At 46.5% G+C, this 18751-nt stretch overlaps 1 protein-coding gene across 4 annotated transcripts; it reads left to right on the forward strand.

Annotated features, from left to right (window-relative positions):
* Window positions 1-1712: 1712 nt before the first annotated feature.
* On the forward strand, window positions 1713-18641 carry LOC133342401 (uncharacterized). Of its 4 annotated transcripts, none has more exons than XM_061551551.1 (3): window positions 1947-2101; window positions 12322-12760; window positions 14138-18634. In XM_061551551.1, the coding sequence occupies exons 1-3, from the start codon at window positions 2082-2084 to the stop codon at window positions 15350-15352; spliced, it is 1674 nt and encodes a 557-aa protein (XP_061407535.1). In that variant the 5' UTR covers window positions 1947-2081; the 3' UTR covers window positions 15353-18634. The 4 variants fall into 4 exon arrangements, with proteins under 4 accessions (XP_061407539.1, XP_061407535.1, XP_061407537.1 ...); XM_061551553.1 differs by having other exon boundaries at window positions 12361-12760; XM_061551554.1 differs by having other exon boundaries at window positions 1981-2101; window positions 12134-12760.
* The last annotated feature ends 110 nt before the right edge of the window (window positions 18642-18751 follow it).

Below are 18751 nucleotides of genomic sequence, written 5' to 3' on the forward strand. Positions count from 1 at the left end.
CTGAGCCGTTCAAATAGAAAAAAGCGAGTCGTTTTGAGTGGCCCACGTTGTAAAAATGTTGGTTTTACGATTTTTATATTGTTGCCAATTTTCGACTTTCGAGGCTTTTTTGAACATCTTTAGAATGTACGATCGTCTCTGGAAGTCATATGCGCTGATATACAGTGTTTACAATTGTTTTTATTATATGTCTCGGAGTTATGATTTGGCATGCTATTTGCTATACATTCACCCTGGATGTGTTAGCATTTCTACGTCTCCCTCGCCTCCTCGCCTATGCAGTCTTACCGCTCGTCAAACCTGGATTAACTCAGTCAAACATTTACACATCGCCCCTCCACACTACATGCGCATGCCATGAAGTTGTTAACTCGGGAAACAAACAAAGGGAGAAAAAAACGTGCGTATGCATGGTTTTCTTGAATGCTTTCCAGCATGAGGTTTGTCCAAAGTGGTCGATTCGTTCAGAATTATGATGGTAGTTCTAGCGCTAGGCGCTCAGTTCGAGGTAGTTAACGTCTCACCAAGGTGGCGAGATGTTAGCTATCTCGCCAGATATGCAGGAGGTCGTGGGTTCGATCCCGACGCTGACTGTATATTTGGAGTTTGCGTGTCTCTCTCCCCGTGGTCGCGTGGATTTTTGTTCGGCTCCTCCGGTTTTTCCTTCCACATTTACAATAAACACGCATTTAGAGTATTTGGCTGCTATACATTTCCACACGATAAGCCACTTCGTTGAGTTATCATTTGTGATCGCCAGGCCGCTTCTGAAAAAGGGCTGTATAGCTCAGTAAACATTACCTGGTCAAATAAAATAATAATAAAAAGTTTAGTTTAAGTAGCCTTGGATGAATTTGGCCTTTTTCTTATTGCTATTGGATAATCTTTTCGAGAATTCCTGTTTATAGACAGACGGGCGGAGATAATGCATGAGACCATTCATCTTCGTTGAAAGCGTAATACAGACATCTGTCTCCCCCCACAGTTGCGGAATCCGATGACGTGCCGTCCGCAGGATCCCCGAAGTTCTTATTTATGTTTCACCCACGATCAAACCAACCCTGAACGCGCCCCTCCATTCCGTCTGATACTTGGAAGCTCCGCAGGGCTTGGGCCGGGTGAGTGTAGCACTTGTATGAGAGTCTGCCCTGGGACAATTCGTCATTGCGAGGTGACCAGGAGATGAACAGGGCAACGATAAACTCATAAATGCATCTGTACGAAATGTTGTCCGTGTACCCCCTGGATCATACACCTGGGATTGCTTCGGCTACGTATTATGATTACCTCTCACATTCCAAAAACGTATTAATGGCATTGACCAAACATCCCAGTGCAACAGCATCATGAAAAGGTGTCTTGAGACTCGTGAGGCTTTCCTGGGTCGATAAAGACAACGTTCTTACCTGCAGCATATCACTTGAGCACATCTCATTTCATCCGCTCGCATTAATGATGCAAGGCTGCCCCCTGACGTGCAAAGCGCGATAGTTTGCTTATGGGCTTTAACGTCACTAAAGATAGAAAACATTGCCGCCACGTGGTCGATTTGGAGAATGTCACATCAGGATCAGAATAATAACTGTATATTATTTTATTTGTTCCTGGGTAGTCAGTGTTATTTCCGAATTGCTTATGCCTCAAAAGTACAGAAAATGGCTATTATTCCCCACAAACTTTGCTTTTGTGGCCAGGACAGTGATATTTTGAAATTTACCTATTTTCCAGAACATTCCAGATAGATTCAGTGCTGAGTAAACTTGGAGTAACTTCCAGAACATTCTAGAACTTTACCGTAATATAAATAGTAGTATAAATACAGGTGTCTTAAGCCCACGAGTTCAGTTTAGTTCCCCAGCTGCCTAAGTGGATACATATCTGCATTTTTCTGAGATGGCATCAAGAGGCTGCAAGCATCCGGCAGACGCATTTTGCTATGTCTGCGGCCAATTTATCAAGACAAGAGCGAAAATGTACCCTGTGGAAGCATCTGCTAAGATGTGTGAGACCTACAAGGCGTATTTCGGCATGCCTGTCGGGGATCAAGACAAACCCTGGGCACCTCGTTTCACCTGCGAGCAATGCAAAAAAACTCTGGAAGGTAAGATGTACAATTGTTGCTCGGAATTTTATGTTATAAAATTTGTTAACATTTTTAAAATTGTAAAAAAAAATGTTTTTACGTTTAACTACACTGATATAACATTACTTGTTTTCATGAACGTCCAATACATATAACGGTCGTAACATGTGTGCTGTACTTAAACACGTTTCCATTGGGAGAGGTGGTGAGAGGTGGTCAGAGCGATGAGTCGGCATTGCTGAGACCCAGAATTCGGATTTGGGTACTGGCGTCTTAAATGTAGCGTGTTGATGATGGGTACGTGTGTATGTTGAATTTCGCACCGTGCATAGCCAGCCGTGCTAAACGGAGGGTGGGGGAGTGGGAGAGGACAATAAACACTAAAAGCAGTTCCAATGACTGCAAGAAAAACGTTGAATTTGGTTTATTAAAAGCAATTTTGAGCATTACAATGTATAATTGCCGTGCGAAAAACATTGATACAGTAAATTTAGCTGTGACGGTTCCAACTGATGACGGAGACTTGGGTTGCCTCTGAAACGTCGTGATTTATTCTTTAATTTCTCTTATTATTTCTATTATTTTTATTATTTATTTTTTACCTACGTGACTTTACCGAAAAAACCTAAAAGTAAGACATTTAATATATGAATCGTCTATTGTGGAAAAAATAAACTTATGGATGTGAACTTATAAGTAGTTCTATGACATCATGTTTTAGAGACCTTCCTACACAAAAACTCCGAATAGAAAACGTATTCGTGTCATGGACTCGACTCCAAATACACATATATAATAGCCCAGATCTGTCCTTCTGTCATTCTGTGACTGTGATTAACGCCCCCGGATTGGTTGAAGTGCATCACGTGACTGCGAGCTGTCCACTTCGTGTTGTGGTGTGCCCCACACCTCGGAGGCCCGAGAATCCGCAACATCACGGCCACATCGCCGGAGACGCAGCCACGGAAAGCTGACGGTCGATCCACTCACACACGGCTCACTCATACACACAGCTCACTCACACTCACTCACACAGCTCACTCATACACACGGCTCACTCACACTTACTCACTCACTCTCACTCATACACACAGCTCACTCACACTCAGCTCACTCACACTCACTCATACACACAGCTCACTCACACTCACTCACACACAATCGCATGCAGCTCAGAAGAGACGGGTGAGTGAGAGTGAGGCTGAGCCGTGCTCCGTCCACTGCTGCCCTGAGGGACCCCCGTGCTCTCCGTTGCTGCCCTGAGGGAGAGCCGTGCTCTGTCCACTGCTGCCCTGAGGGAGAGCCGCGCTCTGTCCATTACATTAGTACTAGAGTTTTTTTGGTGCTTAAATCCACTGCTGGATGAAGGCCCACCGCACGCTGTGCGAGTGGATCGTAAGGATTTACTTGACCAGTCTGTTGGGGGCCGCCGCACGATGTGGTTGTTCGGGGATGCTGCAGCCTGTGGTTGGGGGGCGCCAATACCAATGATAACAATAGTGCAATGGATGAATTCAACTAAAAATAGATGAAACGTGAGCGCTAAGGGTTGAATTTGACAACCTGTAGCAGGATTTTAAATGGCTATGTTGGCGTGTAATCCGATTCCATACGGGTAAGTTCACCGAGATGCAATTACCGTCAAAAGGCGAGCTCTTTCATTAAGTCGCTGTCCAGCAGCCGCAGGTGCTGGAGGCTTTGACGGCACTCACCAGGCTCACTGCCATCTGCATGACCCAGGTACATTACTTCGCAACGACGAAGATAAATGGACTGCTCTCTGAACATTATGTGTTCTCAACCTCACCCTTTCATCATTAAACACCGGGTATTTTGAAGGATAAGCGAAGAAGCACGAGTGTGTTTATTGTCTAATCAACAGCGATACGCAAGGCTGATGCGGCAATGCTACTTAGTACAATGAGGGAATGTGCCGGGCTCCTTACAATAATTGCGACTTTCTCGGACTGCAGAAACTGCGCAGTGAAGCTCGTTAAATAAATAAAAAAGTTAAAGTTTCAAATGTTTAACTCGCTGCACAAGTTTTCGTAGATTCAGAGACACGCGCAACCACAGGCAATCGTGAAGGCGGCCAGAACCGGCGCCAACAATTGGCCCAAGTTCTGTGGCCCTACATAGATATGCTTTGGCCAACTCCGTTAACGTGGAAGGAAACTACAGCACCCAGAGATACCCCACGCATAGGAGGGGGGAGGGGTGGGGGGCAACACCCTATCCCATACAGATAAAGTAGAAAAGTTTGAGGTCACATTTTGCGGCACAGAATTTTCCTTGGCAAGTCCGATTATAGGTGCGGTGAACCTCGACGGCCACGGCAACGAGGTGTCGCGACGTTTGTGCGGTCCATCAACCCTCGCCTCCACGGTGGGGGGGTCACAGGCGCGCATAGGCACCATGGCGGGGGCTAACGTTTTTGCAATATGAATCATCGCAATTAAAAATTGTAATTAAAAGACCTGATTGTAAGGAGGGTTAGTCCTCAGGCATATTCCCAACACGCTTGCGCTGCAGGCTCAAGTCATCCAGCTATTATCGCGTGACACGCGTGTTTACACCGTAATCATCATCGCCGCCAGCAAGGCCATGAGCGATAGGTGAAGACAAAACAAAACAAGGGGCCATGGTGTGTTCCTCGTGACGGATCAACGGGACTTGGCATTCATCAGTGGTGCGCACGTCGGGAGTTTGTCATGCTCTGCGGTTAAACGGAACCTGGGACGAAGAGTTTTCAAGCACAACGAAGCCTTCATCCAGACCCCCCCCCCCCCCACCCCTGTGTGTATTCTATTGTAACGCGATGCATGTTTAATACAAGTTTAACACAATGCAAACGTTTGACCCAGGCGAGAAACACTGAGTCCCAAGACGCTTTGTTTTTGTCAGGAAGTTCCTGCTACGATGAGATCTGTGGCCAATTCGATTGTGTGCTTGACTGGTGGAAGAAAACCGAAGTGCCTGGAGAAAATCCACGCGCAACGAGGGGGTACCCATCACTCAGCAGCGCCATATCTGGCCACGCCGCGTATCCATGATGCTGCTGTACAATAGGATAAAGATGCAGCCCTGCAAAGTCTTGTTCACGCTGGAAGATTCTTCGCTAGGGGTTATTTTTGCCGACGCTTCCTGGCAGGCCAGATGTCTTGGAAGAGGTCGTAGTCCCCACACTTTAACCGCAGGTCGACTAACTGTGGTGGTGCCCATTTATAGTACTCGGTGGACAGAGGCGGGGATGATTCAAGGTTTGAAGTTTTCGTGACTGCAAGGATCCATACTCTTTGGTTCTTTCGGTAAAGTCACGTAGATGAAAAATAAAAATAATAATAAAAATTATCAAATGAATTTAGTTATTTTCATTTTAATTGTTTTCATCTACGTGACTTTACCGAAAGAACCAAAGAGTATGATTCTAGGTACCTGCCAATTGTTTTCACTGCCATGCTGGCAGATAGGATATAACCGGCGGTTTCTCTAGATTGCAAACCAGTGTGCTCACCGATTAAACCACAGCTGCATCCCATCTGGACAGTGTGGTCCAGACATCTTGTAACCCCCACTTAATTTACCCCTAACATTGTTTTCCTTTGCATATTCATTTATTCTTAAAAGAAACCTTACTTTAAACAATATGACGTTTAAGATAATTTACAGGGGATCACTGCGATATCTGGACCACCCTGTACAATGATGTAGATGATGATGATTACGATGATGATGATGTTGTTGTTGAAGATGAGCTGGCGTGCACACCGTGTTTACGCGCAATGCTGTCCGCATGATCTGTCATTATTCATGTGCCGCGTGCATTGCACGTGCGCGCTGGGCAAAACGCTGCGTGTGGGTGTCCTCATTATGCCGGTCGCTCTGTGCACCCACGAGCGTTATCAGCGAAGCCGAGCAAGAGAAAGATCTCTCCCCCCCCCCCCACACTCGAATCGGCCTAATCCTTGGGGTCCCTGCCTTTGTCATTCTCAACACACAAACACGACGATGAATGCACAAACTCGCCCGGCGACCGGTGCCCGAGACCGGTTGCGATCGGCGAGAGCTAATTAATGATTTGTGTCTATGCAACACTTGAGGTGCAGCATGTGGTGACGGTGGGAGGAGTGGGCGCGGGATATATCCTTGATGCTGCCTGTGGCTAATAGAATTAATTACAGCCGCACGTTTGTTTCGCTTGATATTTAAGCGAAAGTTGGTACGGACAAGCTTCAAAGGTTTTTTTTTGCCTATATCAGGGGTCGGCAACCTGTAGCTCTGTAAGGACTTGCGACGTTATTTATTAAGGACCCACCTTCTCGCATTTACCACGTGCATTGTGTTTCTTGAAACATTACGGGGGTTTTTTTTTACCGAATTCGAACAAAAAGTGGCTCATCTTGTTATTTTGGTTGCCGACCCCTGGCCGATACGGATAGAAGTCCGAGTTAAATATTGAAAGTTAATACTGAGTGTACAAAATATAGGAACCGTTCACTGCCATTTATAAAGGGCGAATGTTTAAAAATACATCCCGATAATGATACTAATGCGGTACTTTAATAATACAGTAATAATAATTCCATTCACTGCTGGCCTCTCAATGTCATGAGTGTTGTTGGACCATACTTCGCCACGCGCACCAGTGTGGATTTAGTGCCCCGAGTGTGGATTAGTCGGTGGCCCAATTCGTTTCTGCAAAGAGACGTGGAATTGTCAGAATTGACTCCAAGGCGGCCAAAACAATGAATTCTCCTTACAACACGGCGACATGTTTGGCTTCAAAGTGCATCGGGGGTGCAGTCGACTGCATCGTGAGCAGCCCCGCGACAAGCCGGGCTGTACCATTGTTACAAACAAACGGAGCTCCAGTCGTATAATTGTCAATCTTTGCGGCCGTGCCGTGCCCGCCCACACCGACCGGATATGCAGCGTCGGCGGCGACAGGGTGATTGCAGCCTTCCCTTGGTGAGATCTCATTAAATATAGGCGACGTTTATCTCAAATCATCCACCCCCCTCCCCACCCCCCGCTACTTTGATTCATCGCCGCAGTGCAGAAGACGGCGCTAAACTCAATGCAGACCGATGCCTCGCAGACGATGTCTTGACTTATTCTGTTTCTGCGTTGGCTGATCTATTTAAATACTCCCTAAAGTCGTGCTTGTTCATTATTGTTCTACTGTTATGTTCGTTGTATTCACAAGCAATAAATGTAGAAACTGTGTTGTATCAATGGGCTATTGCTTTTGTTAAGATACAAAATACATGAATTAATTAAATTCGATTCACGGCCACGGTTAACATCAGTGCTGAGTGATATCTGAACCTGCCCTGATCCCAATCGCCCTCCTCCCGCCTTCACCGCATTGACCAGCGTGGCGAAGCATGGCCAAACAACCGCGGAGATTAACATGGAGGAGGCCTTAGCCCGGTAGTGGATTAACAAAGGGCTTTAAATAAAACAAATTATCCAAATGTACCGGTAGAGGAGAACCCGTGGCTCTGCAATGGAAAACAAGAGACCGTTGTAATTGTCATCACTTCTCACAATCCTTCCGTGCTCGGTGCACTCAAATTAATACGCTTTTTTAACGTAATAAAATAGCAAATTAATACGTGTGGTGAGTTTTTGTTTCTGTATATTCTCTAGGATAAAAAAAAAACTATTCTGGAAATATAATGACATGAATACGAGCACACATTTAACATTTACAGCAATTTTAAATTTACCGTGTCAGTATTCCCTATTTGTCACTCTTTCGGTGTCGCTATTTATTAAGAGTCTACCAAACTTATTCCTTTGCTTCAATAAAATGTGTTTTTGTTGCACGGATATTCCTGTTACGCTCATAATCAGAACATGTATTTGATACTGGAGGGATCCGATGAGCTATACAGCTGTTTTTCACAGATGTCCAGTAAGTTTCAGTAGCAACTGCTCGTTGCCACTAACAATTGAATTATTGTTGGGGTGGACAGGAGCCCAGGCAGCAGCCAGCCAGGAAACGCGAGGCATAGATCATGTTTAATAGTACTGGAGTCCGATTTAAATTGAACGTGAACGAGTATCATGTGGCTTGTTGCATGCATTATTTTGGGACAAGATTTAGGGACAATCTTCGTGATATGTAATTATGGCTTGAAGGTGCGCCCTGTCTTTAAACAATAATCGCAGACCAGGTGGCTCTTCGGAGACAACGCTGAGCTGGCACCAGGTGAGAACCTTGGTTCGAATCCAGACAGCTGTGTTGCTAAACTGGGTTTTCAAGTGTTGCTGGTTTATATTCTTTGGTTTTTCGATAAAGTCACGTAGGTAAAAAATGTAAATAAATTAAATAACGACGTTTCGGAGGCAACACAAGCTTCCATCTTTAGGTAGAACCGTCACAGCAATTTGATTTATTTTAATTTTTTACCTACGTGACTTTACCGAAAAAACCAAAGAGAATGAATCCTTGCAGTCACGAAAACTTCTAATGCAGAATGTTGTCGGTTTATGATCTCAGCCCGGTCACCAGTGGCTGAACACCAAGTGTAAAGAAGCAAAAGCTGACATTTGACATTGATTAATTCGGAAACGTTCCAGGTCTGAGGATTAAAACGAGAATGGGTTCGACTGCACTTGCTGCGAGCCCAACTCTGGGTAGAAGGACGTGTGTCAGAGTGCTGCCCCCTAGTGTGCAGACTACAGAGGTCACCTGAAGGGCTCTCAGAGGTAGTTCCGTGATACCCACTGCCGTGGGCTGTTCTCGTGCACGAATGGGGGGGGGTGCATTTCTCTGCGAGACATCCAAACTGATTCTACGTCTCGTGACACGTGACGCCGATAGTACACTCATAGAGAGAGAGAGAAAGGAAAAAAACCCCAAAAATTATTAAAAACGTTTATCAATTACCTGCCAAGTGTAAAGAAGCAAGAGCTGACATTTGACATTGAGTTCAACTTGGATATGTTATTATATATCACGATCTGAGGAGCTACACTGGACAAAGAATTTCTCTATGGAATTCATATGGGATTTATTTTTTTCAAACACCACGAGTTTTTGACAAGGTTGTCTGTTACAAAGAATAACTACACTGAGCCGAGTTTATTCTCTTAAATAATTGTGAAGATGGAGTAATATGACAAATAGCTATAATATTTATGTATATTGCATTTGCACTCAATACACGTTGGTTGTGGATTAACTCGCCAAAAAACATGTTCTTGGCATGCAAATTACAACGGCGATTATCTAAAATCACGGGGGAATTAACATTTCAGTAATAACGCCAAGGAAATGTTTGACATTACAATTCAGGAGCCAATAAACAAACTGCCTATGCATTTGTGTGTATATGTGTGTGTGTGCGTGCAGTGTGCGTGTGGTTAGCACGCTCCCCTATGAACTCGGCTTATAACCAATAACAGTGGTGAATACGTAAACCGGTTCTGGGCCTCTCCTAGGTCGGCTCAGCCTTAAACGAGTCCCTGGTGCCGTGTGTAAAAACACCAGGACTGGGGAGACAAAGGCGGCCGGGCATGCCAGCCTTAATGCATGCTCGCTAATAAGCACTGGTCCTGACAGTCTTACAAGTATCGAGAGGGAGATCTTTAGACTCTGTCGTGTATGTGCGTTGGCCGTCAAGCGCTTCTCCGCTATTGCCGTATTCTATGGATCATAAGACGCTCCGGAAAGTAAGATGCATCCTAAACTTGACCGGCATCAATAAAGTTATACAAATCGAGTCACACACACATACACTAAACAATGTTATTCTAGTCTTAATTTGAATTTTCTACCAGATGAAACCCACTGGGCTATAAGCTCTTTTTCAGAGGTGACCTGGCCACGCGTGATAGTGCATCCAATTGGCTGATATCGCCACCGTCACACGTGGGCATGTGCAGTCGCAGCCAATGAATCTAAACGCATGTTTCTAAATGTGGGGGGCTATTTCGGAGGACACGGAAATAAAATCCATGCAACCACGGCGGAGAGAGAGAGAGAACACGCGAACTCCAAAGAGTCGGCAACGAAACCCACAAATCTCCTACGGAGCAGGGCGAAGAAAGACGACGTGAGAAATGAACACACGCCCAACCTTGTTGACGTTAATATACAGCAAGGTCGAGGTGGCGGGGTGGGATGCGTCTTTTGATCCGGGCAATACGGTACCACCTCCTGTGGGTGGCAGCCGAACCGTGGAGAATATAAAGCGCCTTGAGAGAGAACAGAGCAGCCACGGCGAGTGAGGACGGCGAGTGAGGACGGCTCCCTCCACACACGAGGAGGCGCGTCTGGGTACCAACACGGCTGCTTCTCCATTTATTGGGCTCGCGAACGCGCGTCTATGCGGTCAGGAAAGATTTTTGTTTCATTTTATTTAATTTTTTTATTTCTGCCAACGTGACTTTACCGAAAGAACCAAAGAGTATGGATTGCTGCAGTCAAGAAAGCTTCAAAGCAAGATAATCGACGAAATACGTATACGAACATTTAAGGGCCCTTGCCCCGAAACGTTTTTATAAGGCAGTGTTAATAACTAATGTGGTGATTTTTTTTTTTCGAACAATACGATATATATTATTTTAATCGGAAGGCAGAATGTATTAAGTCCATGCAGCTATAACGAGTAATTTGAAGGATATAGTTGGCACAGGTGCAAGATTTAGCGAAGGTGCAGAATTATCACAGAATCGCAGTCAGTTGCAGGGTAAGATTAATTGGTTAGCAACTCGGCAAAACTCGGCAAGAGAAAACAAAAACAATAATGCCCTATTTTGTAGAGTGGAACGACAGGGAAACAGCAAGTTACCTAACAACACCTCCACAACCACAACAACTACAATTGTTGTAACCGGCAATCTCTGTACGAAATCAACAGAAGTGTTTGAACACACAATTAGTTTAAGACATGCAAATCATTAATGATAGTCTACAAAATAAATAGGATAATATTGTAATTACAAGCAATATCAGATTAGCAGCAGTGGATTATTAATAACAGAAATCGTAATCTAAGAACGATCGGCATAACATACGTTGGCGTTAGCAATTACAACAGACGGACAATTATTGTAGTTTAATTATCATTTTAAAAATCATAGTTTTATATGTTTCAATCTATGTAGCGTCATTCATATAAATTACCGAATTAGTTAATGCTATAATAGTGCTGACAGTAGTTCAGTAAGGACGGTCTTTGGAATTACCTGCCACAGCAGAAAAACCGAATAGCAGCAGATGAATAATATCCTGATAATATAATTACAATTAGCAGTCGTGTCGTATGAGTAGCATTGCAAACGTGGACTAATACTACCGGTATACAACGAATTGTCATTTCATAATAATTTAATTACAAATACAATTAGCAGTAAGTGCACATCGCTACAATACTTATGCTAGTCTGACAACACCACTCTCAATAATTAGCCTCCGATTAGCTTAGTACTAGCCTTTGTCTACTACGAGTACACTACCGATAACAATCATCAGCTGAATACGATTAATACTACTCTTCGACTATTATAAATTGATTATACAAATTTGAACACTACAATTTAAAACTAATTATAAGGCACAACTCTAAAAAACCGAATAGACTATACTCCACTTGATGGCCTTCATAACCAGTCTACCACTAGTCTTCTAATAATAATAATAATGGACTCGTCGTAATTATCAATTGAATTCTATCAATACAGTATCTGTACACAACTCTTTTCAAGAGACTATCCTACTAATATCGCCATCATTATCATCATCAGTCAGTCGAAGCAATATTAACGACCAGCACCACTCATAGATTTCAGCGCAATCGTATCGACGCCCACAACAGAATAATTATGAGCCGGCTTTAGTACACAAGTCGCCTTCATAAACCTACCACAAGTATCATCACCATCATCAGTGGAAGCAACACCAAGGACAAAGACCTGTAACAGACTGTAGGGGCAAGTGCTGTTAGCGAGTACCTATGAAGGCCGGCACGGCACACGAGGGGGTGAGTGACCAACACCACGCCCGTCCGTCTTTGTCTCCTCCGTGGTGATGTTTAGACACCGCACCAGGTACTCATTTGAGGCTGAGTCGACCTAGAGGGAGGCCGATGACCTCTTGAGATAATCGTCACCGCCGTTGGCCGTGAGTGGCAAATCAAACTCGGGTCGCCCGCCGGGTTCGTCGAGCAGCGCTCTAACCGCTCAACAACCACCACCACAACAACCACCACCACCACAACCACCAGCACCACAACCACACACTCCTCGCGTGCACCGGCCGAAAGGAGCATGAAGCGACGGCCGTGGCGGGCAGCCGTCCCGCCGGACGAGGAGACGGCGGGTGCCCGTGCGCTTGCGGACGCCACGCGCCGGGGCCAGGTGCGCGCGGCGCGCTTCGTCCTGGACGCCCTGGACGGGCGACCCGTGAACGCGCGCGGTCCCGAGGGCCACACGCCGCTCATGCTCGCCGCGCTGCTGCCCGACGCCGCGGCCAGCGCCGCTCTGGTCGAGCTGCTGCTGGGGCGAGGAGCCGACCCGACGCTAGAGGACCGCTGGGGCGACAGCGCCCTGGTGCAGGCGGCGGCGGCCGGCAACGCGGAGGTGCTCAGGAGCCTCGCGCGCGCGTTCGCTCGTCGCGGAATCGACGTTCACCGACCCAACCGCGACGGGCATTCGGCGCTGCAGGTGACGCGATGAGAGTTGGCTGGGCACCGCGTGTGTGTGGGTAGCGGTCGTGTCGCGGTTAAAGCCTCGGGGGGGGTCTTTGTCTCACTTCTGGCGATGCGCGTTCTGTCCCAGGCCAGGTTCATTCAGCCAAGATGATGCCTGTAACTTTGGGTTGTGCGCGGAATCAAGCGGTTCCCTTTCTGTCTCTCGGCGCAATTCGCAGCATGCTTCTCTCTAAGCTTTTTTTCTCGAAATTTTCAGCTTTTGTCCCATTTCATTTGTGAGCGGCCGTGTTTCTAATTAATGCTGGATAACTGATGGCAGCCTGAATCAATGTAATTGAAAACCTCTTCTACAAGCGCAATCGGCATGCATCATCGCCATGAAATAATATAGCATTCAAGTCCACGAGCTCATTACATGAGTTTATGGCTCATTCGTGAATACTTGCATCTGGAAGCTCCATCTAGAAGCTGGAGAACCACCGGCGGCATGACTTTGATTCCCAACCGCGGCTAGCATCGGTGGCGAGTGATATCTAAACTCTCACCTACCCCTTCACTAACCCGAACTGAGCAGCGTGAAGACATGTATCCAGCAGTGTGTTGATCAAGGGCTGTAAATTGTTAAAACAACAAAAGAGTTAGAGGTGTCAGTGTGACATTGGACTAAAACAGTGGTTCTTAAACGTCACTGCAGCCTTGCACCCCTTTGGTTATCAATCGTTATACAATGTATAGTGTTAATACATACATGGGTTTGATGTAACAATTTAGTTGCACTTAATTGGTGTTACGGTAATTCACCTTGTTTTCGTGTCTCGCACCCCCAGGGGGTGAAGCGTGCACCCAGGTTAAGAACCCTTGGACTAAAGGAACAAAAATAACCGTACAAACGAGACAGAACAAACGAGAAACAGTACAAAATAAACAATTCGAAAGCCGATATAAAATAATCGAGTCTCGAACACCACCTTGAATATATGCTTCGTGACGATTCATCGAATCTTTTGGGTGGAAGCATCGTTACATGCCTGTGATACTCACGCAATACACGGCACAACGAGTATAACAAATGTACTTCGACATCGCTCTGTAAACCCTCTTTGGGAGGAGGGCCTCCCCACGTGGGAGTTACGTGACGATACTTCACCAAGCCGGCTCAGCGCGGGTTGATGGTGAAGGCATAACTACATAGACGAGGGAGCACACGGGTACATGTCCTGTAAAACAATCGCTTTTGCTGCACCGCCCTCTGCTGCCCACCACATCACCCCGAAGCCTGTAACACCTGTTATGCATGCACGGCGGTCACCTTCAGCGAGTACTTAAGCAAATCCTCTTGAGTTAATTGCCCTTTGCGTTTTCGAATCCACCCATCCCTCGGCCCCACCAGGTGGCTCGCTGGCTGGGCCACCACGACTGCGTAGCGGTGCTGTCCGCCTGCGGTGGGTCCACAAATCACGTGGAGAGCGCGCATGCCGCAGAGGTCGATGCACCGCCGCCTCCTGCTGACGGGCGATGGACAACGGCGCTGCTGTCAGCCGACTCGTCGCATTTCAAGGTCGCGAGGCCGCCAGGCTGCTACGGGACTCCTTGCCGGGCTCCGTTACCAGACGTCTTGGAGGAGCCACTGTCGACATCGTTTTTTACGCCGCAGACATCATCATCATCATCATCAGCAGCAGCAGCAACATCATCATCAACAGCAGCAGCAGCAGATTTTTGCCCCACAACAACAACAGCAGCATCATCATCATCAGCAGCTGCTCGATGCGGAAACCCTCGTGCCGTGGCGCGACTCTCAATCTTGCGCCAGCAGCTGAACTCGATGGACTCCATCGAGGAGGAGTTTGACGGCGACGACACGGCGACCGGCTCGTCCGGAGAACCCGCCCCGAAGGCAGCGGAATCCCAGAGCTGGAGGGACTGCGGACTTCGTGACCTGCACTCGAGCGTGCCCAGGTCCCAGGACAACCGCCGTAGCTTCCTGCCCCCGGTGGCTCTTCCCAGAGACGCCTCGAAGCCGCCGGCCGCGATGGAGCCACTCGGTGCGAGGTCGCAGAGAGAGGACCACCTCCCCTCCAGGTCTCGCCGCAGCTTGCCCGAGGTGCTTCTCCACGGAGAGCAGGCGTCGTCGCTCAAGGCCAGCAAGAACGTCGGGCAGCTGCGGCTGCAATTCGGCAACTGCCAGGTGGTGGACGACGGCGTGCGGAGATTCAACGACAGCTACTACCAGAAGCGGAGCAGCCTGCCCTGCAGTAGCCCGCTGGCGGTGGCCGCACCGGCCGACAAGCTCCTGCCGCTACGCAAGGGGAACAGCCCGGCTACGTTGCTCAACGCGAGGACGTCTCCCTTGCACGCGCTGGGCACTCGGCTGCTCCGTCGCTTCACGGCACCGGAGTTCGCGAGACGAGGCGTCGTGCAGGCGCCGGGGGCTGGCGAGCAAAGGGAGCTGGAAGAGGAGGTCACGCCGGCCACGACCCGCTGCGAGACGTGTCCAGTGTCTCACCACAAGCTGCAGGTCAGCAGCCAGCCCAGCGTGGACAGCATCAGCGGCGTCAAGTGCGAGTTTGACTTCCAGTCCGTGAAGAACTCGAAAGAACCGTGACTTGGTGAAGGATCACACTTTGAAACGTCCACTGCTTCGGTTTTGGTGATCACCTCTTAGTTGTATGGATGGCCGCAACAGAGTGTATTAAACTGTGAAAGTGCTGTTTAGTGTTACGGTGAGAAATAGCATGTTACCATCTGTACAGAGTAAGCCTCGTCTTTTGGTACCCCTATTAGCGTTACGTCTTCGAAAAGTAGAATTGTCCAACTACTGTAGAAGTGTCATACAATAAACGGTTTTGTATAAATTTGCATATTAGCTGAGCATCCCGTGAATGATTTCGTAAATTCATATATTTCTCTCCACGGTATGTTGGCACGTCTCGATGTATTTGTAAATCCACTGATGTTGAGGGGCTCCCCACGCCGTGCGAGTCGCTGTGTGGAGATGAATGAGCATACTTCACCACGCCGGTCAGTGTGGGTTCGTCAGGGTGGGGAACGTGGGCGTAGTAGGCGCACAGTACAGCGCAATTGTTGGGCCACGTAGTCATGTTATGCCCAAAACGATTGTCATTATATTTAGAATCAGAATCTCTATTTATCCGAGAGGATTCCAATGAGATATGAAGCTATTTTTCACACGTGTCTCGTATTTAACCCTCCATCACCCGACAACATTATCACGTTTATTCAGATATGAGTTTTTATTGATACGTGCCAATGTATTGATGACACTCTGACCAATAAAGCTCCTCAACGGAGGCTTAAGTCTTTCGATGACTGAATTTAACATCAACATTCGGCAGCATTCATCTCACTGCTCTGTGCTTTTTCAGTTCAATGTTCTGCACTGCCCCCTGCTGGCTTGCACGCAGTCCAGCTCTTGAGACCACAAGGGCCCCACGCGTATGGCAATGCGGGCCCGAATGACAACTGTGCACACGCACAGAGAGACGAGTACTCAGACAAATAATGTTGCATTCAGAGCGAGGTGGGAGGCTTTTCACGACTGAATAAGAAGATGTACACGGAGGGTGGAGAAGCAGCGAAGCGTGTATTTACTGCGGAGCCACGCAGAATGTGAACGAGATTGTCCTGTGCTCGTAATCTCGAGTAACGTGAGAATGTCAGTAGACCAGACCGAGCACACAATCACGACGATCAACACACACTTCGCGCCAAAGGTTCCCGATTATTTACCCGATAAACTACGAACGATCTGTACTGTTCCTACTCACTCGAGTCTCTATCTGTGCACGTCCTGACAGCGAGTCACAATGTGCATGCCTGCTAGTAGGCGATGCTGGGCGCGCTCTGCCTGTCCTTCGAGTTTCTCGCAACACAAGCGGATTGCTTGTGTTGCGATCGAAACGTCGTAGTTTTTTGTTATTTTGTTATTTTCTTTGAACCTATCTACGTGGCTCTACCGAACGACTCAAAGAGTATGAATTCCTGCAGTCACGAAAGCTTTGAGTCAAGATTTATGTCGGATTTACTGCAATACACCCGGTCCTTGGACGGGCTATATGCTAGTTTATATTAATTTCAGAATTATTGATCACGAGGGAACACTTTTTCATGGGTTTTTTTGGCAAACGGTTATGCTCATGTCAGTAGATTATGGCATAATTGCTCAACAACTTGCAAGCTTTATTTTAAAGTTCATCATTACTATTTTGAACCACCACTTTTATTATAATTATATTCGGAATGAAGCTACAACAAAGAGCATAATGAAAGCACCTTTCGGACTTTAGTGTTAATTCCCCAGGCTCAGAGCTAATTTATCAAGTGGCATAGCCTGTTAATGAAACCAAATTAAGCAAGATTGAACAGGCAGTGTAATGCAGTGACAAAATTTTCGTGTTTAATCATCAGTGACTTTAAAATATCACGCTGCATTTGCAACCCGTTAAAAGCATTGGATGTCTGTAAAATCAAGAAAGGAATGCGCAAATGATCTATTGTGATTTTTTTTCAAGATTCTGACAGTACGGTAATACATCTATTGCACTCACTGTTCCTCTCAATGGGGTGGAGACAGCAACAACCGCATGACAGTTTTAACAACAATTACACCAGCAGTCTGTGCCAGAATGACGCCCTCACTCGACTGTTTCAACTGATTACATTTCAAGAGGGTCACACCTCGGAATGTTTGGCCAATTTTCTTAATGAGTGTTTTGGCATGTGGGAAGAAACTGGAGTTTGCTGGAGAAAGCCCCCTGTTGCCTGTATATTTGGAGTTTGCATGTTCAACAATTGGTTGCGTAGATTTTTCCGGGTCCTCCGGTTTTTCCCTCCACATTTACAAACATGCATTGAGATTATTTGGATTGTTGGTGCTATAAATGTCCAAATGATGGACCACTTGGTTGAGCTATCATTTGTGGCCAAATGGCTTCTTAAAAGTTAACACCTCAGTGGGCTTTGCCTGGTGATAATGGGGATGGTTTAGTTTTATTTTAATGTTTGGGTGAATTGTTGACCTTTCTTGTACTTTGGACTGCTATCTATCGTGTTCTGTACTGTTTGTTGGAACGTTCTTACCCGCCCCTACTGGACATCTGACAAAGCTTTATAGCTCATCCGATTCCTCCAGTATAAATACATTTTCTGATTCCACGAACTGCTGTACTGCGATCTCTCCTACCAACCATCGCAACCCTAAGCCGACATCATTTCCAGACTCTTTATCAAAGAACTAACCAGGCTCATACCGGTTTCGTTTCGGAGATCGAATCTCCCTATATTGAGTCACGAGCCTTTAGCCCGTCCAAGGACGGGTGTATTGCAGTAAATCTGAAACTTGCAAGCGAAAAGCAGACCGCGACGTGATATTCATTGCATCCATTCGTGTGCAATTTGTAAGGGCGCCGTGACACAGACCTATTTAATTTTAAGGTTATAATCCCTGGTTCATCACGTCCTTTTTACTTTGATGTCTCAACAGCGTTGCGGAGATCGCGTGACGTGAGGGTTCTGCCTTTGTAGTGAGGGTTCTAAGTTGTAAGTCCATTCATACGTGTGATAATTAATACACAAGAGTCAATGGGTATGTTTTGCAATTGAATAAAATAAAGCAACAAGCACAGTGGGGGGAAATGTGTAACGACACTGGATCTCGGAATATATTTGAAACTTCATTTGCTACCAAATGTAAAAAAACATGTTTCTGCTCGTAAAAAGCAATTAACTTTGTGAAATTCTAGACGTGCATTAACAGCTTCGGTTTCAACAAACGTAAACATATACTCTACTCCAAAGCTTGCCCCACCGATTACTTATTCTGGTCACTTTGGTTTGTGGTCAATTGCAATCGGGATTACTTGGAGTACCAAACATTATACAACAGGGAAGTGTTGGGCGATGTTTGTGTAATGCAGTGTGGTTCGATTTGTGTACCGACTGGAGGGATTACACTAATTCAATCATTCAGAATTATTTAACTTAA

This window comes from Lethenteron reissneri, chromosome 14 (assembly GCF_015708825.2).
Source record: "Lethenteron reissneri isolate LAM-NWPU_2019-01 chromosome 14, ASM1570882v1, whole genome shotgun sequence".
NCBI lineage: Eukaryota > Metazoa > Chordata > Hyperoartia > Petromyzontiformes > Petromyzontidae > Lethenteron > Lethenteron reissneri.

Excerpts from the sequence above, each read along its gene's own strand:
- LOC133342401 (XM_061551551.1), top strand. The coding sequence starts at position 2,082 with ATGCAAAAAAACTCTGGAAG. Across the intron at positions 2,102-12,321 it reads ATGCAAAAAAACTCTGGAAG|CACCACAACCACACACTCCT; the intron begins GTAAGATGTACA and ends CACAACCACCAG. Across the intron at positions 12,761-14,137 it reads ACGGGCATTCGGCGCTGCAG|GTGGCTCGCTGGCTGGGCCA; the intron begins GTGACGCGATGA and ends CGGCCCCACCAG.